Here is a 26805-nt window from a genome sequence, read left to right as displayed (position 1 = left end):
TCTCTTCCTCCACTTCATTGATCTTTTCCTGCCTGTTGCAATGGCAGATGTGTTAAGCAATTTACCATGTTGGCTGGTACCCTTAACTCATTATTGTTACAGTGAGCACCCGAGAATGTTGCCCATTTCTGTGCTAAAATTGTTGTCAGTTGCTCCTTTTCTAAAAACTTAAGCTAGCAGTTGATGATCTGTAACAAAAGTACAGTAAACTTCTGATAATCCGGCACCTTTGGGACCCAGAGGGTGCCGGATTATCAGATATGCCAGACAATCAGAAGGGGGAGGGGGGGTATGAGGAGTCTGGGGTGAGGTGGATGCCACCCCAGACTCCTCATAGCCCCCCCTTCCGATAGTCCGGCTCTGCCCCAGGCATGCCTGATTCAGCCGCTGTTGAAACTGACCAGCAGCAGCTGAATCAGAGACACCTGGGGCAGAGCAGCTGGAATGCTGCCGGGTTGGTCTGGTAGCGCTGTCCCTTGGTGCTGCGAGACCAACCCAGCAGCACCCCAGCTGCTCTGCCCCAGGCGTCCCCAAGTCAGCCGCTGCTGAAACTGACCAGCGGCTGACTCCAGGAAGCCCGAGGCAGAGCTGCTTTGCCCCGGGCTTCCTGGAGTCAGCCGCTGGTCAGTATCAGCAGCGGCTGAATCTTGACGCCTGGGACAGAGCAGCTGGGGCGCTGCCGGGTTGGTCCCCACAGCGCCGCACCTCGGCGCTGTGGGACCAACCTGGCAGCACCCCAGCTGCTCTATCCCAGGTGTCCCCAAGTCAGCTGCTGCTGAAACTGATCAGCGGCTGATTCCAGGAAGCCTGGGGCAGAACAGCTCTGCCTCGGGCTTCCTGGAGTCAGCCGCTGGTCAGTTTCAGCAGCGGCTGAATCGGGGACAGCTGGGGTGCTGCCGGGTTGGTCCCGCAGCCCTGAGGGGCAGCACTAGGGGACCTACACGGCAGCGCCCCAGCTGCTCTGCCTCTGGCTTCCCGGATTCAGCCGCTGGTCAGTTTTAACAGCGGCTGAGTAGGGGAAGCTGGAGGCAGAGCAGCTCCAATGGTCCGGCTGCCCGCAGCTTTTCCGGGTTCCTGATGGTGCCGGACCATCAGGAGTGCCGGACTGTCAGATGCCGGACCATCGGAGTTTTACTGTAAATTGTTTCCTCTTGAGACACTGGTGAAACTTTTTAACTCCCCAGATTAAATGCAACTTCTCTCTATCAATTTGAGCATTGTTACATTATGCTGAAGTAATAGATTTAGAAGCAAAGACAATAGGCTTTTTCAGTACGATATTCCAGTTCAAATACCGCCCCTATTCCATGCAAGGAAGTGCCACAAGCTAACTTTACAGAAAAAAAGATGTCTTTACGTGTGTAGGAACCATTTCAAATTATGAGCCTCTTGGTTTAATCAAAAACCATGTTACACTCTAGGGACCAACACTATTTCTGTTTCTTTGGTCACAATTCATTCGGGGTAATACTCTTGCTACATGAGGTAGGGGGTACCTATTGTAGTAACTGATCATTTTCAGAAAAGAAGGTGACTGACATTTTGCATTACAGGTGATATAAGAATCATTTAAACTTTTCCTTGGAATTTACAAAAACCATCTTTGTCAATGTGGATGCTGTATGTTACTGAACCTCTGACAAATTCACATTTTCTTGAAGTTGTTTTAAGACCACGCTCAGTCAGAAATACTTACCCAGAGTTATTGAGGCAAACCTATTTTCTATTCTAGGTAAAGGATATATTTTGAATGCAATACCAGGTTTATGAGAACCTTGAAATCCTCACAGATAAGGATTAGGGATGTAAAATCCTGTTTAAGTGTTTAAATAGTTAAACACAGAGATTTAATCCAAATTCTTCTAAAAAATCCAAGAAGTTATTCTCACAGGGTTACTTATCTATTATTTTCCCTCAAGGAAGTAAAACCTATCTGGTTATATTGCCAGACATTACTATTTTACACGTTAATCTAGAATCCCCATATAAATACCATATGCTAGCTTTAAAAACTTCAGGCAGAGTATATAAAGATGCAAATATGAAGTTAGTGTTCATTGAAGTACCAACAAAAATACTGGAGTCTAACAGAAATTAAAATTAAACAGGTAACTAGCGTACAATGCTCTCTCACATTAGCCCACTAAACTGTCTCATCCCTTACCAGGAGATACCAACTTCAGAGGTGTGGGAGAAGGTATTGTAATTATTATTTCTCTGCACTCACTGCTTCAAGCAGTGATATGATGTTCACAAGAAACTTGACTGTCATGACACAAGAAGCAATGAATAACTGACAAATAGGAAGATCTTTCAGTCAGTGATTGGGGTTGAATGTGATGCAGTATCACACAGGTGAGGAACCTTGCATCAACTCTACATCAGTTCAGATTAAAACCAGCATTATGTTTAAAGCTCAACTCCTTAAGTACTTTAAACTCTGTAAAATTACTCAGATTGACTTATAATTTTGTGTGCCTCATGGGGCCACGAGGTTAGGAGCATGATCCAAATTAGGGGCTATTTAAAAAGGTTCCCAGGATAGCCCATGGAATCAAAACAGCTTTCCTTAAAACTGACATGTTCTGGCAGCTAATTTTTGTACACAGATACAGATCAAACCAGGGCTGAGATAATCGCACGGGGGTATCAAGTCCTTGTAAGCAACTCCAATATAGGGCATGCTGCCATCCATTAGCCTTTAAAATACTAACCAAAGTGTTTAGCTCTTCAATTAGGCACTTTAAACTTTGCAATGTTTGACATTGCACCAAACAGATTACAGTGACAGAGGAGCCAGAAGGATTTAGTGATGAAAATTTCACAGCAGCTAGATGGCTAAAGATGATTAAACAGTAATCCTTCTGAACCTAGCATATCCAATGAGAGTCAGTTTGAGTCCACCCTCAACCAGAAGACATACTGCTAAAAATCTGTCTCATATGTGGGGGACGGTGAATGTGATTGAAGTATTTTTGCGAAAAAAATTAGACATGCAAATGCTTGCTGGGAGAGACATTTTATGGATGGGAGAGGGGGAGGGAATAAAGGTAAGGAGCTTTGGGTTGACCTCAATTGAAGGAGGATTGAGGAGATGAAGGGCATTGGGAAGGGAGAGTGGCAGGGGAGAATGGCAGGGGAGAACAAGGGCAGTGCTGTCTCAGACCCACATTCTTGCCTTCTCAGTGTGTGTGTTTGGGGGGGGGGGGGGAGGGGGGAGATTCTACCTGTGCATGTGAATCATAGAATCCTAGAGCTGGAAGAGCAAGGATTGTCCAGGAGGGTCACAGCCTCTCCCTCTCCTTGCTCCTCACCGCATGTGAGCTGAGAAGGGGTATGTGAGCCTTACACTCTGAGTTCTTGTGTGTGCGCACCAGGATCTGGGGTTCCTCAACAATTTATGGGTGTCCTTCCCCTCCCTGTCCCTCTTCATGTGAGCCAGATTCTGGAGAGGACTTGCCTCTTGTGAGTGGGTGAGGGGAAGGCTGAGCCCTTCTAACCCCTCTACTCTGACATGCTTTTTGACAATGGTCCTTCTGGCGATAAATATTACCTTGTGTATGAACAAGGACCTATGGAAGCCCTGCCTCTCTGTGTGGGGAGTTAATAATAGTAATTACTTCAAACATGCATCAAAAACACACCACTGAGACTGGAATGAGGAATGGAGGACAAGTATGCTTGGCACTGTTTTTAAACTAAGATGTGAGGGAAAGATGACAGGGTTTGAACAGAGACATCCCTTACAGAAGGATTTATTAAATGAGATACACTCTAGTCTAGTGAAGAAGAGAGGATAGATGTTGGTAAAACACAAGTGAAGGAAAACATGCATAAGAGAAAGAGTCCCATTTCATTACATCACATAAGGGCAGATAAGTTAATACAGGCAGTCCCCGGGTTACGTACAAGATAGGGACTGTAGGTTTGTTCTTAAGTTGAATTTGTATGTAAGTCGGAACTGGCGTCCAGATTCAGCCGCTGTTGGAACTGACCAGCGGCTGACTACAGGAAGCCCGAGGCAGAGCTGCTCTGCCCCGGGCTTCCTGGAATCAGCCGCTGATCAGTTTCAACAGCGGCTGAATCTGGACGCCTGGGACAAAGCAGCTGGGGCACTGCTGGGTAGGTCCCCGCAGCGTCGCACCTTGGCGCTGCGGGGACCAACCCGGGAGCGCCCCAGCTGCTCTACCCCAGGCATTGGCGCGAAAAGCCTGGTCTGCTACGGTGGGGGGGGGGTCGCACTAGCTGCGCCCCCCGCACCCTCAGCAGACTAGGGAGACGCGGGCGGCAGGACCGCCCAGACGCGCCGCGGTCCCGCCGCCCGCGTCCTCCGCAGCTTTGCTCCGCGTCTCCCTGGTCTACTTGGGGCCCCCCCGCAGCAGACCAGGGAGATGCGGAGCAGCTTTTCTTCCCACGGAGAATGCAGGCGGCGGGATTGTGGTGCGTCTGGGCGGTCCCGCCGCCCGCGTCCTCCGCGGTGAGTAAAGCCCTGTCTGTATGTAGGTATCCGACGTAAGTCAGATCCATGTAACTTGGGGACTGCCTGTATAGTCAAATTTTATATAAGTACTTGTATACAAATGCTAAAAGGCTAAATAATAAGATGGGTGAAATTGAGTGCACGGTATTAATTAAGGGTACGGATATAATAGTCTAACAAGTTTCTGTGATGAACAGTGATCATTAATGAAACACAACAGCAGCAGGGTACAAAATATCCAGGAATGACAGAATAGCTGGGAGTGACAGTATATGTCAAAGAAAACAGTCCAAATATAATAAAATCTTAAATGAATCAACTGTACCATAGAACCCCTGTGGGTAGATATTCCATGCCTGAAAAAGAATACAGCAATAATAATATACTACTGACCATCTGACTAGAAAGAACACTTTGACTGTAAAATGCTCAGGGAGATTAGAGAGGTTAACAACAAAGAAAATCCAATAATAATAGGGGCTTTCAATTATCTCCATATTGACTGGAGAGCCATCACCTCAGGACAGGATGCACAGATTATATTTCTAGATAACATCTGACTGCTTCTTGAAGAAGCTAGTCCTGGGACCCACAAGGGGAGAAGCAATTCTTGATTTCAGTAGTAAGTATGTGTTCCAAGTCAAACAGCTTGGAAATAGTGATTGTAATAGAACTAAATGTAACATCCTTCGGGGGGGGCGGGGGGGGGGAATATACCAAAGAAACTAGGGATGTAAAGGGTTAACCAGTCACCCAATAAGTATGTTAACTGGCACTTGACTGGTCTGGAGAAGTCCCCTGCCCATGGAATGGTATGGCAGGCCCTACTGGGTCTGACCAGAGCAGTGCCCAACCTGGGTACAGGGGCCCTAGCTGGGCGAGCCCTCCATCCTGTGGCATGTTGCGGAGGGCCCTGCTTGAGGAGCTCCCATCTGCGGTGTGGCAGGCTTGGCCCAGTCAGGCTGGAGTAGCCCGCGGCACGGTGGACATGGCCAGGGTGGAAAAGCCTCCCATTCATGCCGTACTACAAGTGGTGGACTGCTCTAGCCTCGCCAGCCTGGAACAGCCCCTTGGACTTTGGGATTGGTTACCAGGTTAAACATAATGTTTAACTTTCTAAATGGGATTTTACATCCCTACAAGAAACTCATCACAGTAATATTTAAGTTGAAACTACACAAAAACAAGAAAGCTATGTAAATGGAAATTAAAAGGACCAGTCACAAGAGCAAAATGCATATAAATTGCATAGAAACTATTTAAAACACCACAATAGAGACTCAAACTAAATGCATATTCCCAATAAAGCAAAAAAGAACCCCAAAAAAATATTACTATGTCTAAACAAGAGAGTAAAAGAGGAGATAAAAGGCAAAGAAATCATACTTTAAAAATTGGAAATCAAATCACAATGAGGAAAATAGAAAGGGACAAAGTCAAGTGTAAGAACAAAAAGCAGGCCAAAAAATAAATTGAAGGACAACTAGATAGTGAAGAATTACAAAGGAATCTCACAAACTGGGTGACAAAATAGAAGGTGATATTCTGTTGAAAAGTACAGGTTGGACCTCGCTGGTTTGGCACCCTGGGGAGCTGACTGGTCCCGGACAAAGGGATTTGCCGGATCAGGGAGCCCCAGTTAAGGGAGTACTACCTATAATGCATATTGGAAAAAAATCCCCTCCCTCTAGACACATAAAACGTCAGGGTATAAATTAGATATTGGCACTCAAGAAAGATATCTTGCAATCAGTGCTTTTTTTTTTTTTAAATGTTGGCACTCCAGGGGAAAAGTTGTTGAGGAAAAAAAAAGGGGTGGTGGTGATGGAAGTGGAGCCAGCATTGCCCTTTTAAGACATGCGGCCCAGCCGACTGTCGGACATTAACATACAAAGGTGCTGGTATGTTCTGTTCTTTCCAGGTAAGCTCTGACTGGAAGTGCTGGTACTTCATCTGGAGGTGCCTGTACTGCGCACCAGGCAGTACCATCACAAAAAAAGCATTGCTTGCAATCATCATGGATAGTACCCTGAAAATATCAAACATGAAGAGGCAGTCAAAAAAAACTAACAGAATGTTAGGATCCAGTAGGAAAGAGGTAATAAAATGGAAAATACCATAAATGTTATATAAATCCATGAAACACAAACACACACACACACACACACACACACACACACACACACACCCACCCACCCACCCACCCACCCCTCGAATACTGGGTACAGTTCTGGTTGCCTCATCTCAAGAAAGATACTTTATTTTGCATACAATTCTTTCAAACAACATAAGTAAAAAAACGAATCCTTTTTACTCTTGTTACAATTGAACTTCACCCCCAACTTTGCACCAAAGCAGACTCTGAAGTCAATGAGACCCAATCAGCTAGTATGTAAAGTCAGATTTCTAAGTACTGAAAAGACAAATGACAATTATAGATCAGGTTCATGCCAATATTAGTCTTGAGTAAGCTTGAGTTACATTGCTACAGTAAAAAAAAAAAAAATCTTGCCTCTTATTTTAAGAGTGTTAATAGGAACGACCACCAATTAGTTTAGTTAGAAATATCCATGAATTCATCCTAATCTCCTACATATTTGAAAATAACCTGCATGCTATGTTTTCTAAAAGATTTTAAATTTCGCTAACTATATTAATATTAACAAAACACATAGATGGTATCATGAGCTTACCTGGGCACAGCCCACTTCTTCAGATGACCGGAGTTTTGAGTTTAGGATTTGCAGACCCAAAATAAATAGGAGGGGAGGGGCGAAGGAGGGAGTGGGAGATAGGGAGCAGAAGGTATAGAAAATCAGGAAGGTGCAGGGAATCAGTAAGTATCTGAAGATTGGAATGTAGCTGATGGACTCAATCGTGATGAAGGATGGTTGGGACACTATCTACCTAACAGTCAATGAAGGTGCAAACAGCTCTTTGTGTAGATTCCTATGTCAGGAAGGATACTATCAATTGACTTTGACTACCCAATCTTCAGATTCTTACTGATTCCCTCCACCTTCCTGATTTTCTATACCCTCTGCTCCCTTCCCCACCCGCTCCTCTCCTATTTATTTTGGGTCTGCGCATCCTAAACTCAAAACTCCGGTCATCTGAACAAGTGGGCTGTGCCTACAAAAGCTCATGATACCATCTGCATATTTTGTTTGTCTATAAAGTACTACCAGACCATTTGCTGTTTTTTTCTGTACAGACTAACTCGGCTACCCCCTGAAGCTTCTTTATTAATATTACCTGCAATTTTTCAAATAATGTTATTAAGTGTATACTTTCCCTCATAAATTTTACCAATAATAGTCTAAGACAAACAAACAAACAAACAAACAAACAAACAAACAAACAAACAAACAAACAAACAAACAAAGGCATGACAAAAATGGGGGTAGAGTGAGAGAAAGAGGGAGGCTTTAAGGAATTTTTATAGTCTCCCAAACCTGAAGTCAGCACAAGCCTAAAAGTTAATGTCTCCTGGCTGCCAATAGCCACAAGAGTTCATCTTAATCATTTGGAACCACCTGAACATAGAAAGGATGAGGCCACGGGAATACTCCCTGAACTGAGGGCCAGAAGAGGTGACCAGGTGTAGGAGCCTACAGTCTGGGAACCTCTTACCAAATTGTTTAGGAGTCACTATATTATGTATACTTATCATCCATGGACCCTCAAAGCAAAGGTCTCAGTAGCTTGGATCCATCAAGCTTTACTGCTGTTAGTCATCTGAGCAGTGCAAATTAGCAGGAGCTGTGCAGTGGATCTGGACTTGTCTTTCTATAAGTGTGTGTATGAAATAATAAATAATAATGTCAACTCACCAGTCATAGATGGTGCCACTTTTCTTTGCCCTTTGTGGTCCATAGTACCTTCATATGCTATTGTAACATCATAAACTGCATCTAAGTAGTTCTTCATTGTGTCAATGGCAACATGAGTTGCTTTTACACGTGGTGTCACCACATGTTTTAATACTGTAAGCCCTAGAAAAGAGCATAAAACACATTGATAGGAGAAAATTAACTGGACCTATGTTCCTGCTTCCCATCTCACTGGGATATAAAGTGAGTTGAAATTGGGAAGATATGTTAGAACATAACGATTGTTTCCTGAAATTTGCTGGAACCAACTCAAGAAAGTGAAATATGAACACAGGTAAATTCAAAAAAGTTTAATATTCGCCCAACATCTTACTCCCAGAGTGCAAACAATTCCTCCACTAAATATTGAGTTCCCACTACCCACTGATCTCAGTAACATAGAAATCTATTCAAATTATGTATGATTAGACAGGATGCTATTCTTGGCCCCACCTGCAAAGTGTAAGTGGTGATTTCAATATGCTTACATTGTTTCTCCTCCTGAAATATTGATTCTCCCTCTTCCACAAGGTACTGAATAACCACAATCATCTGACTGTCTCAGAAGCCACAAATATGGATACTGTGATAACCCATTAATGCCAGCTTTTCAGTTTGCCAAAGGGGGCTGATTAAGAGCAATCAAATATCTTTCTCTATACAAAGAACCAAATTCTGTTCTTAACTAAAATGATGCTGGTATCTGAATAATTCAGTCCTCCTCTCTGCGTATGCATGTTTCTTTGCAACTTCTGTTCCTCATCCCATTTTCTCTACGAATTTGTTTTCACTTTGCATAACATGACATCAGTACTGCTTATGCCAGCATTGCCAAGGGAGCGCTGTTTGAAATAGCAGCAACATCACAACTGGGTAGGACCCTACCCAATTTCATAGCTGTGAAAAGCTTGTTATGAATGGTTAAATCTGCCCTTCCCCATGAAATTCAATCTCCCCATGCTGTTGGAAGCCCAGGCACAAGGTTTTTGCCACCGGTTTCTCCAGCTAGAGCATGGGTTCTTCCCCCATAGCTCCTGACAGAATCTGGGATGACTGACTAAGTAGATAGAGGTACAGCCTTTGGGGCTCCTTCCGGGGCTGGGACACTCATTTTTCTCAGGGGTCCACAAATTGGCCTGAAGGCAGCACAGAAGTGAAGGTGGCATTCTTGGGACCTCCTCCCAACAACTTTGCAAACTGCCCCTCCCCCACAATCCCATTTTGCGTCAGGACCTGCACAGTGAGACCACCATGAAATTCTAGATGTAAACATATGAAATTGTGAAATTAACCAATTTGAAATCTCTCCGGCCATGAAATTGACCAGAGTGGACTGTGAATCTGGTGGGGCTCTACAAATGGGATCCAGCTATTAAGAATTTTGAAAAAGCAAAGGACAGTAAAAACATGCATATTCTCCAGTGCCACATCACATTTAACTTGAAAATATATGATTAATCCTGTTTCCAGTTTTATAAAATCAAGCCAGAAAACAGGCAAAAGATAAGTTAGGATAGGATAGAAGGAAAATGATTATACATAAGGCGTGAAATAAGTATTCTACAGAAATAATATTTTGCTAATAATGTGAATCATGGAGTACATTATTATGAAGCCAGAGACTGAAAAGAGACAAGGTTGTTTTGTTCAGATATTTGCAGTGGATAACTGTTCACTATGAAATCTATTTGAGTGTTCTCTCCACACCAATTTTAAATAGAATCAAGCAGCAGGTCTTTCACAACTTCACTTGAAAGATTACTATACAGTCTAATATCTCATATTATATTGTTCCTTTGATTCAACCTAATTTCTGTTCCATTTTTCCTAAGTAAGCCTTTTAGATTACTAAATAATCCATCCTTATGACAGTAGTAATTGTAGCTGTGTGTTTTGATTGGCTCAGCACAGCCATTTGATATATAATATTTGATAATGCAACTGATAAGATTTGTTTAAAAACACTGTATTTCAAGCATGAAAACTGAAGTCTTTGCATTTCTGACCTGTTTAGCAACGCAAACCTGAACTTTTATTTGTGAATTTTACTCGCCATACGTGCTTTTTATTTAATTTAAAATCTGATGGCTTTCAAAAGTGTTCTTTAGAAAACATCTCTTCATACTAACTGAAGCATTCATAAGCTTTGACTACTCATAAGCCTTGACTACTCAGCTTATTTTCTGTATCTTCTTTAGTATACAGCTAGGAAAGAATTATTTTCCCACCAGGGAGGAAAAAAATTAGTTACAAAAGTCAAGATATGAGAAGGAATGAATTGTATTTACCAATGACTGCTAAAAGGGCCTACAGCCTTCCATCAATAAATTATAACACCACCCATTAAAGGTAGCAAAGTTTGATGTGATCTTAGGGTACAATAGATCCCCAAGCAAACACCTTGCTATTTGCAAATAAATATATGTCTTAAGACTAGACCAACAAGTTGTGGAAATACAGTTTTCAAAGGTAAATTATTCAACTCCATTAAGAAAGCAGGCACATAATGAGGTGGACGGAATACTCACTCCTCATGGAATACCCATTTTTTCAAACACAGTAAAGATGAGCAGATGAAGATCTAATTCAAAAAGATACTCAAGCATGTGCCTGACTTGCTTGCTTCCAGCTGACAGGTACATAAGAAGATAGTGCAGCAAGTAATTAAGGAATTCATCTGCTAACATCTGGAAGATAATGAAGTGATAGGTAACAGCCAGCATGGATTTGTAAAGAACAAATCACGTCAAACCAATCTGATAGCTTTCTTTGATAGCATATCAAGCCTTGTGGATAAGGGAGAAGCAGTGGATGTGATATACCTAGACATTAGTACAGCATTTGACACGGTCTCACATAACCGTCTTATCAATAAACTAGGGAAATACAACCCAGATGGGGCTACTGTAAGCTGGATGCATAACTGGCTGGATAACCGTTCTCACTAGTTATTAACAGTTCACAATCATGATGGAAGGGCATAACAAGTGGGGTTCTGTTTAATGTCTTCATCAGAGATTTAGATGATGGCACAGAGAGTATGATTAAATTTGCAGATGATACCAAGCTGGGAGGGGCTGTAAGTATTTTGGAAGATAAGGTCAAAATTCAAAATGATCTGGACAAACTAGAGAAATGGTCTGAAGTTTAATAAGGACAAATGAGAAGTCCTCCACTTAGGAAGAAACAATCCATTTCACACATACAGAATGGGAGAGTGTGTCTAGGAAGGAGTACTGCAGAAAGGCCACATAGAGGACCACAAGTTAAACAAGAGTCAACAGTGTGACACTGTTGCAAAAAAAGCCAACATATTTCTGGGATGCATTAACAGGAGTGTTGTGAGCAAGACATGAGAAGTCATTCTTCTGCTCTACTCTGCACTGATTAGGCCTCAATTGGAGTATTGTGTCCAGCTCTGGGCACCACATTTCAATAAAGATGTGGAGAAACTGGTGAAGGTCTAGAGAAGAGCAACAAAAATGATCAAGTTCTAGAGAACATGACCTATGAGGGAAGACTGAAAGAGTTGGGCTTGTTTAGTTTCAGAGAGACTGAGAGGGGACATGATAGCAGTTTTCAAGTATCTAAAAGGGTGTTACATGGAGGCGGGAGAAAAATTGTTCTCCTTGGCCTCTGATGATAGGACAAGAAACAATGGGCTTAAACTGCAACAAGGGACAAAATGACATTAGTTTAGACCTTAGGAAAAACTTCCTAACTGTCAGGATGGTTAAACACTGGAATAAATTGCCTAGGGAGGTCGTGGAATCTTCATCACTGGAGATATTTAAGAGCAGGTTGGATAGACATCTATCAGGGATGATTGAGACTGCTTGGTCCTGCCATGAGGGCAGGGGACTGGACTCTACGACCTCTTGAGGTCCCTTCCAGTTCTAGTATTTTGTGATTCTGTGAAAACAGAAGAGAGGTCGAGGCAGATGTGACTCTATGGTTAGTGGCAAAATGTGGAATTAAGAAAACAACTGTGAAGGAATGTCAAGAAGTCTACATTAACTGAACAGCTAAAGTTCCCGAGTTTTCCTGAGGAATACCAACGTGTCCACTAAAAGACAGTGTCTTTCACCCTGGTTCTGTCTGAATGAGGGGAGATGTAGGTGACTGGACAAAAAAAAGTACATAGTTTCATAGACTTCTAAAACTTTTAATCAAAATATTTAAAATCAATAATTACTTCATCTGACCATTCCCATTTCTATATAAGAAAAAATACTTTTGAACACAGAATATATGTACTTTAATCTGTGTTTGACAATGAAACTATGATCTAGTTCCACAAAGTTTGAACGTGCACTGAATCTCAGAAACAGATGGTCTGAAGTCAGTGTTTTGGTTTTTTAAAAATACTTCTATAAAATGGACCACATGTGAAGTGAAAAATTCCAGTCTCTTGCTGTTAACAAAACTTTTTCTCCAAGTAAAATATTAGAAGGCTTTGGAGGTTACTCACTTTTAGCCTCAACTGTTACAAGAAGATATTTTATCTTTTGTTGGTTGTGTATCAAAAATGTTCTTCTTTAAACTGCCTGGTCTCAGACTGCCTGCTAACTTAACACCAGAGTTCCCAAAGCAAAGAGTACTGCTTAAAGAATTTTTGAATTTACAGAGTTAAATATTAACAGTTTCTTTTTGCTTAGGCCTTGACAAAAACACTGCAAAATTAAAAAGATTTGCAAGTGACTGTTACCTCTACTTTCTTTAAATAACTCTTTACAGTGCAGAAGACTACAAGAATGCTATGACAAAGTTTGAGATAACATGAAGTATTTTTGGGAGAACCTCTAGGAATTTTTTTCACTTCCTGACCTAAAACTGTGAAACTTCCTCATAATACTGCTGTGTGCTATTAAACAATTGCAGTTTCCAAAGTGAAAACTGAAAGGATCTGTATAAATTATTATCTCTATTTTGCTTCTTTAGGTACAGGCAGTCCCCGGGTTACGTACAAGATAGGGACTGTAGGTTTGTTCTTAAGTTGAATTTGTATGTAAGTTGGAACTGGTACATACTGTAGGGGAAAGTCTAGCCAAACATTTCTCCAGAGCTCAGTTTTATTCTCCCACACCTCACTTCCCTCAGTCCTTTATTCTCAAGCTGAGGTGTCTGCTGAGAAAAGCCGCTCCGCGTCTCCCTGGTCTGCTGGGGGGAGCGCTAGCTTCACGTCTCCTTGGTCTGCTGCTAGTGCAGGGTTGCCTCACCCCATTTGTAAGTAGGGATCTGATGTAAGTCGGATCCATGTAACCCGGGGACTGCCTGTATATGTAATGTTAGTATCAGAGCACCAAGCTACATGAAGGAATATGTTTTACTGAACTAACTTCTGCTGGTGAGAAAGATAAGCTTTTGAGTTTACACAGAACTCTTCAGGTCTTGGAAAGGTACTCAAAGGGTATGTCTACATTGCAATTGGACAGTCTTGGTTGGCCCAAACCAGCTGACTCAGGCTTCCCAGGCTCAGACTAAGGGGCCATTTAAATGTCATGCAGATGTTCAGGATTTGGCTGCAGCCTGAGTAATGATATCCCCATCACATAGGGAGGCCCAAGACTGAACATCTACCCTGCAATTAAACAGTGCCCAAGCCCAAGTCAACTGGCATAGGCCAGGCATAATTTTTTAACTGCAGTGTAGATCCAGCGTGTCACAGTTACCTACAAGATGGAACAGATTGTTCAGTGTAAATAGTTACCATATTCCAAGGGATCATTTAAGATGAAGTAGCCCATTATCAGTCATGGGGTGGGGATCAAGGAATAATAATAAAAAAGCAGGAAAGGGAAGGAGGGTAAAATGGGTGACTGATTGCTATAATATGCCATAAATCCAGTATCTCTATTCAGTCCATTATTTTAGTATCAAGCAAGAAGTTATGAATTTAAGCTCCCAGGGCTCATCCTCTGAGGATGAGGACTCAAAGATCAGCTACAGAGTTATTACTTTGTGAAAAGTGTTCACTCAACAGTAATATGGTGTTTTTGTTTCATCATTGTTCTATGCAAGTTTATTTGAGAGTGTAGCGCAGAGGTGGGCAACAAGCCTGCAGGCTGCTTATTGCTGACCCTAGTGTAGTGATTGTTTTATTTCATTAGTACAGCTGTTATTGGGTCATTAAGCACACTGACTAAGGTGCACCATATATACAGGCAGTCCCCGGGTTACGTACAAGATAGGGACTGTAGGTTTGTTCTTAAGTTGAATCTGTATGTAAGTCGGAACTGGCGTCAGCCGCTGCTGAAACTGATCAGTTTCAACCGCGGCTGAATCTGGATGCCAGTTCTGACTTACATACAGATTCAACTTAAGAAACCCAGGCGTCCCCAAGTCAGCTGCTGCTGAAACCGATCAGCGGCTGATTCCAGGAAGCCTGGGGCAGAGCAACTCTGCCTCGGGCTTCCTGTAGTCAGCCGCTGGTCAGTTTCAGCAGTGGCTGACTTGGGGACGCCTGGGGCAGAGCAGCTGGGGTGCTGCCGGGTTGGTCCGGGGGTAGGCAAGAAAAGCCTGGTCTGCTGGGGGGAGGGGGGCACTAGCTGCACCACCCCCCCCCCCCAGCAGACCAGGGAGACGGGGGTGGTGGGACCGCCCAAGTCCTCCACGGCTTTGCTCCGCCTCCCTGGTCTGCTGACCTGGGAAACTCGGAGCAAAGCCGCAGAGCACGCGGGCAGCGGGACAGTCCAGGCGCACCGCGGCTGTCCCACTGCTGGCGTGCTCCGAGGCTTTGCTCCCCAACTTCCTGGTCTGCTGGTCAGACCAGGGAGACGGGGAGCAAAGTCTTGGAGCACGCCCGCAGCGGGACAGCTCGGGAGCGCCTGGGCTGTCCCGCTGCGGGTGTGCTCCGCGGCTTTGCTCCTGTCCCCCTGGTCTGCTGGACCCCCCCCAGCAGACCAGGGACACCCGAGCAAAGCCGCCGCGGCTTTGCTGGACCCCCCCAGCAGACCAGGGGGACAGGAGCAAAGCCGCACAGGCGGCGGGGGTCCCGCTGCCTGGGCGGCTTTGCTCCCGGGCAAACGAGCAAAGCCGCCCAGGCGGCGGCTTTGCTGGACCCCTCCAGCAGACCAGGGAGACCGGGAGAAGCTTTTTTCGCCCCGGAGGACACGGGTGGCGACCCACCGCCCGTGAGCTCCGAGGCGAGAAAAGCCCCGTTCGTAAGTGCGGATTCGACATAAGTCGGATCCGCATAAGTCGGGGACTGCCTGTACAACAAGCCTTACTTCTACCAGTTGTGTTTATTTAATATTATACCAATTTTGTAAATATTTAAAAGCTAATAGGCGGCCTTTTTTTAAGTTTGTAAACTGTCATTTCCAATAATCCTATGTTACGTTTCAAAATATTTAGTGAGTACTGCTGAATATTACAGTATTGTGCCTGCAATTATATAGCTATTGGTATGGACATGTCATTAAACACACCCAAATATATTCCTTTTGGCCTGAAATCTAGCATTTGCCCTGCTACCATCACCAAAATAGATCTTTCTGGAAACATTTACATCCATTCAGGCAAAGAAAAAAACTCCAACAATCTCGACATTCAAGAAATGCTCTATGATTTGCGCATGTTCAATTAACTCTATACTGACTTGATTTTCAAGCTCTGCACTTACATATTACTCACTGAAGAGTAGGTGTTTTATTAGCTTTTAAAAAGTATGATCAAGAATAGGGTCCTTACTCTCAATAGGGAGGTGTACTATACGAAATCATGCTCTAAATGGGAATAGAGTTCTTTTCATGAACCATTCATTTAGTAGTCCATATGGGAGCTATTGAGTGCTGAACTGTTTTAATAAATTCAAAAGCCAGAAGGGGATGACTGATCAACTAGTGTGACCTCCTATGTTACATAGGTCAGACTTCCCCAAATAATTCCTAGACTACATCTTTCACAAAAACATCCAATCCTGAATTAAAAATCGCCCGTGAAAGAGAATCCACCTTGATCCTGGGAAAACTATTCTAAGTACCTTCACTTAAAAATTTATCTTATTTGTTTAGCTTTAATTTCCAGCCTTAGCCTGCATTATGCCTTTCTCTGCTAGAGAGCCCATTATTACTTATCTGTTCCTTATGTAGGCAATTCTTTAAAAAGTTACTTTCCTTTCACAGCTGTTGTTTTTCAAGCTGTGTTGCTCATGTCCATTCCCATTAGTAGGGCTCAACAAATAATACAATCTACTCACCCGGGGCGAGTAGATTGCAACCCGGAAGAGCCGGGTTTGGTGATCTGCGCATGTGCAGAATGATCTGCACATGTGCAGATCGCCGGACAGCGTGGCTGGCGAGCCCTGCCCGTTAGGTATGTGTGTTACACATACACCGTTGCTGGAGATTTTTCCCTCAAAGATATCCATCAGGCTAGCTCTCGTGCCTCTGGTAATGCATGCTTAGGTGCCTGCATAATAGATACTGCCGATCATACATCCTTTCCAGTTCCTTAGTAATGGCTAACTCCAACAAGGGTGGGTCATAGAATGGACATGAGTAAAAGTTACGGAAGGGTAGTAACTGCTTTTTCTTCTTAAATTGCTTGCTTATGTCTATTCCATGTTAGGTGACTCACAAGCAGTACATTAAGCGGTGGACTTGGAGTTCATGAATATGCTGATGACAGCACATCTCTTCCAAACCTGGCATCACCTTGAGTCTGTTGCACTGGAGGAAAGATTTTAAGTGAGGTACGCTAGCTAAGAACAGTCAAGAGGAGAATACTGGTTTGTTATTTTCTGTTTTCTTATTTCTGAAAGAGATGTGGGGACAAAAAAAGCAGGAAAATGAGTGAAAACAATGAAACTGTTGCAAAGTTAGAGCTTTTCAGACTGTTGGTTGAAGAAAAGAGCACTGGAGACTACGGGAACTGAGAGAACGGGAGCTAAAAGAAAAGCAGGAGGAAAGAGAAAGTGAAAACACCAACTGGACCCACTGATCCCAGCAATTCCCTTCATGCAAAAAAAATCCACAACTGGTGTAAGATGGAAGTCTCTTCACTCAGAGACCAGCCTGAACACAACTTCCATTAGGATAACCTTCAGTCTAATCTTTGTACTTCTTTGTAAGGGGTTCAAAAGTCCAGAGTGATTTGGCATCAGTCTCTCATACCAGTCTCTCTCCTAAAACCTGGAATGTGAGTCTCTTATGGTCTGAAAGTCGCTCATGGCCATAAGCCTACCACAAGATTTGATGCACAGGCACGGGGTATGCCCAGCCCTACTTAAAATTAACAAGCTATGAAAACAGGGTACATAAACCACAGAGAAGAAGTCTTGCCAAAACAGGAGAGTTTGTTCCAGCAACTGTCACAGGTGGAAAGAAGGGATTCAGCAGTTTCATGATCAGTGACACGCCTTATACTGGCACATAAGTGCATGGCACCAGACGGTGCTAGAGCTGGGCTGATGGATACTATGGAGGGAAAAAAATCACTGACAACAGTGCATGTGGTATGCACATGAGCAAGCACTCACGGAATATGAAATTTTGAAAATATGATCTTATATTAGAGATTATGTCCCTCGGGAGCATCTGGCATTGGTTACTATTGGCAGACAGGATACTGGGCTAGATGAACCTTTGGTCTGAACCAGTATGGACATTCTTACGTTATCTTCTTACTAAAGTGGTCACTGTGAGATGTTAACTGTAAAAGGAGAATGAAGTTCTTTCCCATTCCAGGAATTACTGGTAAGCTTTGAAGATCTAAGCACAAGGTAATATCTAATTCTGGGCCTCCCATCTGGTTAATGAAGATGTCCAAAAATATATTAAAAATTAAAAGCTGTAATGCGTTATTTACTATACCTAGCTCAGTACAGTATATTGTAGACACAGTACAGTATACTGTAGACAGTATATTGAATGTACGGGGCATATAACACATCTTTTAAAAATATCTGTTTTATAAAAATGTTAGCTATTCTTGCAATCATTTGATAATCTTTGCTAAAGTCAACATACTATAATTTAAACCCAGCTAGTTAAAATTATTTTGGAATCCTGCCTGCTTCTAATTCACAACTCAACTCACTATGTTTAAAACTGTTTTTAATGTTAGGCAATACAAAGTTAGGACTCTATGTTAAAGTATTTAAGGTCATGAGATTTTACTTTAAAAGCCAACAAAAACAATCAAATAATGTCAAACTTTACCTTGTAATGGCATTCTCATTGCTAATATTTAGAGGAAATTTTTTTTAATTTTACCAACTCAGTAAACTATTATAAAAATACAAAGTCTTACCAGATAAGCTAGGGAGGTCAATAAAACCAAAAAAGAACCGGCCTCCATTAAAATGATCAGATAATCTAAAGAAAATCAAGAGTACAATGATACTTCAAGTATCATTCTGGTAAACAGATTCAAATAAAAGTGAAGATTATTTCAACACAGAAAAAAAAGTATTTATCAGAGATGAATGGGAAGCTTTCCCTTATGAGTATGAAGACCCAAAACACCACCATCTTCAGAAATTAACTTTTTAATTAAAAATAGATATAAATGTATAAATGTTCTGCCCATTTCCTACCATGCCGAGAAACAGGAGACTCTAATTTGAATGAGACTCCTTTGAGTAACTCAACTGTGAGACCAAGGGGACTAACCTGGACTTTGTTCTCATTTAAAATCAGACACTGAAGGAACTGATAAAGACACTGTCTAATAGGGCAATGGATTTCATAAGACTTGTTAAATTGTAAAAGAAACATCTTTACAAAGTCTCTGAGCAGTCTAAACTCTCCTTTTCCAAAAATTTCACATTAGCATTTTTTCAGTCTCTGAACTCAGAACAAATCCAACTGTGGAATAGATCATGAGGTATGAACACAGAGAATGCAATCATCTCCCTTCCTCCTCAATCTTCCTCATCCAGAAAGAAAATAAAAAGTCTTCTCTTCGCAAGGCAAGAAGAAATCAGTCCTATGATTACCAAAAATTTAAGGACCTTTGTGAAATTCCAAATCTTACCTATCGGAAACTCCACCCTACCAGCATAGTAAGAAGAATCTATGGAATTTACTCATTACACCCTAACAATATATATGTACACTTTCCTGTCCCAACCCAGTCCACACCAAGATCACCATGGAGGTTACTTATACTACAGCAGCAGTAAAAAGTTAACTTTGCAGCTCATTAGGGTTTGGCTCATACTCAGAGGGGCATAATTTGAATCTCAAGTATAGTTTACAACAGCCAGCATGAGGTACTACAATGCTAAAGAGGTAAAGTTATTTCTGCAGCAAGCCAGTTATAAAGTTAAATTCAACAGAATAGACTATGTATTTGTATCCATCTTCAGCCTTCCTTTCTCATACCTACAAATACTATCTACAAGATAGATTGTAGGCTACAAATGAAGTCCTATTTGCATACACAGGTTTAAAGTCGTGGAACCATTTATAGCTGTGCTGTCCAACCAATTCTGAAGCAGTTGCTACTATAGTGGCTGCTGCTATAGCGAACTAGCCACACTCAACTGGCCAAACAGCCACTTGTGGCTTGTGGTTAGCATATTGGACACCTTGGATTTATAGTATTTTTCTTCAGATATACAGGAATATTTGATTGTACTGTCTAATCAATGTGTCCACCTCAGTTTCTTCCCCCAAACAAGAATATTCATGCCCCCTAATTCATTGTTAGCCTTCAAAAGTTACAAAAATCTAAAGAATTCCAGAAAACAAAAAACCTGGCAGTATTCTCAGCTGAGGACTTGGCAGACTGCATTATGGCAATTTTCAAATTCAGTTCACTGAGCTCATTCTTCATGTTAGAGAACCCTATTCTTTTTTCTGAGTGCACTGGCGTAAGGAGGAGGCCCATTTTCCTAACAGGGAAGTTTCCCTATGTTGCACAATCTTCAGTATCAGCTTCTTCATAAAGAGACAACCGTAAGGCACAAACTATTATATACATCTCATTTGCTTTTGTTTCAGAAACAGGAGGCTTCCTGACTAAATCAGGCAGACAAGACCTGACATTTCATGGTTCAGTAAACTATCATGTGGAAGTCTCTTTAAAAAAAAAACTAAAATAAAGAATCATTCACCACAGACCTCAATTAGTTTAAATTCTTTGTGTTCAATACTATTCCATCTAATTTTTGCGCAGTTAAGCTTATTTACACTTTCATATTGCATCATGCCATGGTCAAGTATTTGAGGTCAGTAACTTGCAAATAAATTCCTTGGATGTTCACTGAAGTATCTGATTTTTTCCCCTCTACAGTCCCAAAATTATCTTGCAATGCATTCAATCTGGGTTTGTACTCACTGCAGCCTTTTTATAAATGATGTTTAATATCAATAATGAGACAAAGAAACATATCAATCTTATACACAAAGATTGGGTGGAATAAATTCATCCTGCTGTAATGCGGTCTGCTTCAGAAAGCTTTTTTCCAGAGAATCAATTTGGCCTACAGAAGGTAAAAATAGAAAAAGGTTTTCATAGTTCTCACTTTCTAAAAACAAAATAAACTTCTTAGGCATACTCATAAAATCATGCCCAAAATAGTCAGTGTTTCCAGAGTTCAGATACTTGTACAAAGTATGAAAGAACAGCTTTTTTTCCCTGTGATCTGAGACAGATTTGTGATCTGAGACAGATTTGTGATCTTTAACAAGTTATAGCAAACTTTTTTTTATTATTTATGTCTCATCACTTCAACCGATAAAGAATTTTTTAAGAGAATTGTATTAAATTTAAATTAAGCAAACTTAAATTTAAGTTTAACAAAAATAAACAAACTGACAAAAATGTCTCCTTGTATTTTTATTCAAGTTTCAATTTTTTTAAAGAAAAAAATTCCCCAGAAGGTTGACAACTGAAACCTTAATCCATTGTGCAACTGACTGCAACAAAAGATGAAATTGACAAAAACTATTTTTATTGTCCAGGTCCTGAAAACATTAAACAGTCAATAATGAATTCGGAATTACTAAATTGTGAAATTACAGTAACTAAATTTTGTGAAATTATAACTGAACATAAAAGGATACTGCAAACAAAACACACTATTTTCACAACTGTAGTTCTAAGCTAAGTTTATATTTAATAACATAAGTAAACTTTATTTTAAGACTCTTTCCAGAGTCAGCAATGGGAGAACTAATCCATACTGAGCTATTCTACCTTAAGATTTTGTCTTAAGATTTAGAACAGAATATTTCTCTCAGAAGGTACTAGAATTAGTAAACAGATGCTATGAAACATCAAGGAGCATGAAAAAACACAGTAAAGTGACAGAATAGCAGAGTATACCTAAGGCCAGGACAAAAATATCACTAATACCCACCATTGATTTTCAACAGGATACTGAAGAATATCAGCAGGATACTGAAGAATAGTATACATCATGACTTAAACATGCACACAAACCACACACACATTCCGTTCTTCCTAAGAAATAGAAGAAAAATCTATATCCTTCTGGGATAAAAATAACAAAAGCTCAACAGCCTGACAAAACACTATGGCAATTCACATCCTTTTGAATTCAATTCCATATCACAGAAATGACTTTAAGAACCACTGCTGTATTTTTTATTTAACTTCTGATCAACAGGTAAAAATAAAAAAAGAAACAAAAACCAGGAAATGTATTCTTCCAAGTGCTATACTTAAAAATTTACACATTTTGAGATGTTAATTCCTGCCTCCAATTGGCTCATTATGCCAACTTGTATTGTCTACTTAATGATCTCACTATCCCCCTTAAAACTTTCCTCTGTCTTAATGGCTAAAAAAACCTCCACAGTTAGACTATGGTGCTGAGACCAGCCTGTTATGCTGACCAATATTGTTTCAATGTCCTGATTCATGACTAGGTCTCCTTAAAGTGAATGTTAGGAACTAACTTTTTCCTTGGGCAGATCATTCCATATGAAGGATTCATTACTCATGTCATACTGACTATTGGAAGCAGGATATTGAAGTAGGATGTTGATAGCATACTAACTATCGGAAGCAGGATGTTGATGGACTAGTGGTTTGATCCATGTTTCTAAAAGCTCTGGTGAAGTAATTCCCCTGAATCAAAGAGGCAACCTTGTTTTTGAAAATGGCCACAAGTTTGTACAATGTGAAAACATACATTAAATCCTCAGTTAATTACTTATTTATTAAAAACATCTCTAAATCAATAAGATTGTTAGTTGCTTTTGTTAAAGAGTTATTTATGGGGTGGCCATGAAGTAATATTTTATACTATAAATTACATAAAAAGTCTCTCATTTTCTTGCTCAGTGTTTCTCAACCAGTGGTACGAGTACCCTTGTGGGTACTCGAGAGAAGTCTGGAGGGGTACATCAACACAAAACAAAAATTCAGTTTTTCAAATTTCAGTTAAGTTTTACATCGCTTTATTATTTTTGTACTTTTTACACCCCAAAATTTCATTGTCCGCTCAGCTACGATTAAATTGTTTAAACAAATGTGTTGCAATGGTAGAAAAAATTGTGTGCGTCTGAGGGTACTAATATTTTTTTTAAAAAAGGTGTACTTTATAAAAAAAGGTTGAGAAACATTGCTCTAGCTCACTTGCACACAAACACATAAATATGATATTAAAATAGAATAATGTTCCCTCCCTCTTCATTCAACAAAGTTCTTTGAAATTTTTGCTTACCTTCTTTTTCAGCAAATAACTGACTATCTGCAATGACTTTTCGCATTTCTGGATCGTAACGAGTTCCCTCTGGAAATATCACAAGATACACCTGTGGGATTTAAAAATACATATGCATATACTTTAAAAAAATCAGACCTAGAAGATAATTTCTGAAAATAATCATACAATTTTAGTCTCATACACAAGATTAAAAACAAATGCCAGATACAGCTATAAGTACTGGACAAAAATAAATGCTCTTTATAAAGCTATAGGAGGCTTACTTAAACAATGTTGCATTTGCAATGTTAAAATTTAGGGTTTAAAACTGTTTTCCACCATTAAGCCAATTTTCAAGGTTTTATAAGCTTGGAATAAAATTCCACTAGGTGAATTAACAAATTTTAAGAGGAAAGATAAAAAACCCACATATCAAAAGGAAGATTAGGAAGTGAGTTGAGGAAATAAATAGCAAGAACAGCTAAGATACGAACAAAATTCTTGTTCCTATGTAACAACCTTTAGTAATATAGACACTATTCAAGTCAAAATTCAATGACAATTAACTATTAAACATGATTTAGTACTCAGTGTAAAAACATGTCAGCCAGTTTTTGTTAACCCTAATAGCTGATTTCTCCGATTTCATAACAGAGGCGGGTCTTGTGGAAAAAAAGACTTTGAAAGGAAGAAAAGCTGGTGGCTTCATAGATAGTAAAAGGAAGGTGTTCCATGAATAAGGGCAGTGGAGAAGAAGTTACGGAGAGGTTTGACTAAAAAGCTGACACCTGAGAGGACAAGATTGTTATGTATGGTATGAAATCTTTGGAGGGAAAAGGAATGTGATAAGAGATAGGAATGTACCATTGTCAAAGGTCAAAGTTATGAAGGGCCCTAAAAGATAGGAAAGGCAGCTGCAGCTTAAGATTTACGCAGTGGAACTTGGGGTACGTCTACACAGCAGTGTCATTTCAAAATAGCAAAATGCTCATCTACATAGCAAGCTGTTATTTCTAAATAATTTTGAGATGGAAGACTTCTTACATTGACTCCTGTAATCCTCATTTTATGAAGAGCAAGGGAAGTCTAAGGAAGAGTGTTCTTCCCTTGACTCCCTTCTGTGTAGACAGAGCCAAAAGCTGAATTAAGCTATTTTGACTTCAGCTACGCAATTGATGTAGCTGAAGTTACATATCTTCATTCAACTTTTGCCCTGCAGTGTAGACATGCCCTTAGTAAGCAAATGGAGGTGACATGGTCAGAGCAATATGTAATAATCATAGCAGCTAAATTTTAAAGTAACTGGAGGGAGCAACATGGGTGGTTTGCAAAGCTGTAGATAAAGAGGCAACATCTTGATTGCTGTGAGAAAGACTTGAACAAGAAAGCTTCAGCTGTGTGGATGGAGGAAAAAAAAACAGAACAGAATTGAAAGATTGCAGGTGAAAAACGGACAGGACTTGGATGCAGCATGTATGTATAGAAGAAAAGAGATGGAGGAGTCAAAGATGACATCAGCTGGAATGACAGGGGAGCATAATGGTCATAGAATCATAAGATTATGCCCCTTAATAAATCAACTAGTTCAGTACCATGCACTGAGGCAGGACTAAGTATTACACCATCACGGAGAGGAGTTTAACCTTCCATGGACTAAGAACTGGTTAAAAGACAGGAAACAAAGGGTAGGAATAAATGGTAAATTTTCAGAATGGAGAGGGATAACTAGTGGTGTTAGTCCTAGGACCAATCCTATTCAACTTATTCATAAATGATCTGGAGAAAGGGGTAAACAGTATGTTGGCAAAGTTCACAGATGATACTAAACTGCTCAAAGTAGTTAAGACCAAAGCAGACTTTGAAGAACTTCAAAAAGATCTCACAAAACTAAGTGATTGGGCAAGAAAATGGCAAATGAAATTTAATGTGGATAAATTTAAAGTAATGCACATTAGAAAAAATAATCCCAACTATACATACAATATGATGGAGACTAATTTAGCTACAACTAATCAGGAAAGATCTTGGAGTCATCGTGGATAGTTCTCTGAAGACGTCCACGCAGTGCTCAGCAGCAGTCAAAAAAGCAAACAGGATGTTAGGAATCATTTAAAAAGAGAGAATAAGACAGAGAATATCTTATTGCCCTTCTATAAATCCATGATACGCCCACATCTTGAATACTGCGTACAGATATGGTCTCCTCATCTCAAAAAAGATATACTGGCATTAGAAAAGGTTCATAGAAGGGCAGCTAAAATGATTAGGGGTTTGGAATGTGTCCCATATGAGGAGAGATTAAAGAGACTGGGACTTTTCAGCTTGGAAAACTAGAGACTAAGGGGGGATATGATAGAGGTATATAAAATCATGAGTGATGTGGAGAAAGCGAGTAATGAAAAGTTATTTACTTGTTCCCATAATATAAGAACTAGGGGCCACCAAATGAAACTAATGGGCAGCAGGTTTAACACAAATAAAAGGAAGTTCTTCTTCATACAGAGCATAGTCAATCTGTGGAACTACTTGCCTGAGGAGGTTGGGAAGGCTAGGACTATAACAGGGTTTAAAAGAGAACTCGATAAATTCATGGAGGTTAAGTCTATTAACGGCTATTAGCCAGTATGGGTAAGGAATGGTGTCCCTAGCCTCTGTTTATCAGAGGGTGGAGATGGATGGCAGGAGAGAGATCGCTTCATCATTACCTGTTCGATTCACTCCCTCTGGACACCTGGCATTGGCCACTGTCAGCAGACAGAGTACTGGGCTGGATGGACCTTTGGTCTGACCCAGTGTGGCCATTTTTATGTTCTTATTGCCTGGTGGTAGGGCCAGGAATCCCACTGCCTCCCGTCTCCCCTTTCCTCTGTAGTGTCGCTACTGGGCACCAGCCCTGCTACCGGGCTCCAAGCCACCAGCCCTCCACGGGACTCTCTGGTCCTGAAATATCCATGGGCTTTCCTTCCCAATCAGGGATATGGCTGGACCAAAGAATCCTGGTTAAGAGAGGATCAACCTGTACTTGCATGAGGTAAACTTGCATGAGCAAAAAATACTATTTCCTCTGTTTATCAGTTCTACAGTGCAAATATTTGCAATAAAAATAATATAGAGTGAGAACTATCCATTTTATAATTGAACTCAATGTATTTTAAAATGTAGAAAAAATCCAAAAATATTTAATACATTTCAATTCATATTTTATTTTTTTAAAGCAGTATGATTAAAACTTTGATTAATCATGATTTTTTAAATTGTGATGAATTTTGAGTTAATTGTGTGAGTTAAACGCAATTAATCGGCAGCTCTATTTTTCGTGGTTATTTCAAGCTGGGTCTTTAAGTTATGTTGAGACTTTTTTGCACGTGAGAAAGGCAAAGATAGATTCTTTTGGCAAACTTACAGCTATTAATAATATTCAGTCTATTTACAGAGATAATAAAATGGCTCTAATTTGTTATGAGAGGACAAAGTTTAACTATTGAATGTGAGCATTTTCTTCTGTAGACTATTTTGCAATTTGGGTACTTGCCATTGGTTAGTATGAGTGTAGTTTTGTAGTATGTATGTTTTGTAGTATGTATGTAGTATGTATGTAGTTTTGTAGTATGTATTTTATAGCACAATGGACTTGAAAGAAAATGGAAGGATTCCTATGCAGATTGAGAAGAAGCACAAATATTTAATATATTAATGCGATGAAATTTCAAACACAAATGCAACAACATGAATATTACTTGAATGTAATATTAATACTTGAAGTGGTTAGATACACCACAAACATTTGAAGGTAAATTTGCATTTTGCCCAGAATGATCACTTTCATT

General features: G+C 40.6%; 1 protein-coding gene across 2 annotated transcripts in view; it reads right to left on the bottom strand.

The window, feature by feature from the left end:
• The window catches only part of AGPAT5 (1-acylglycerol-3-phosphate O-acyltransferase 5), a 76259-nt gene that overhangs the window by 12096 nt on the left and 37358 nt on the right, over window positions 1–26805 (bottom strand). Inside the window, exons 5-6 of one of the 2 annotated variants that reach the window (XM_006137756.3) lie at window positions 22997–23087; window positions 8314–8475 (exon numbers count right to left, since the gene is read on the bottom strand). In XM_006137756.3, coding sequence (XP_006137818.1) covers window positions 8314–8475; window positions 22997–23087 — 253 coding nt within the window. The remainder of the gene's footprint in view (window positions 1–8313; window positions 8476–22996; window positions 23088–26805) is intronic. The other variant, XM_006137757.3, reaches the window with a different exon arrangement.

This window comes from Pelodiscus sinensis, chromosome 3, assembly GCF_049634645.1.
Source record: "Pelodiscus sinensis isolate JC-2024 chromosome 3, ASM4963464v1, whole genome shotgun sequence".
NCBI classification, from domain to species: domain Eukaryota; kingdom Metazoa; phylum Chordata; order Testudines; family Trionychidae; genus Pelodiscus; species Pelodiscus sinensis.
Note: the sequence above shows the minus strand (reverse complement) of the source record. Positions and strands in the feature narration are given on the sequence as shown.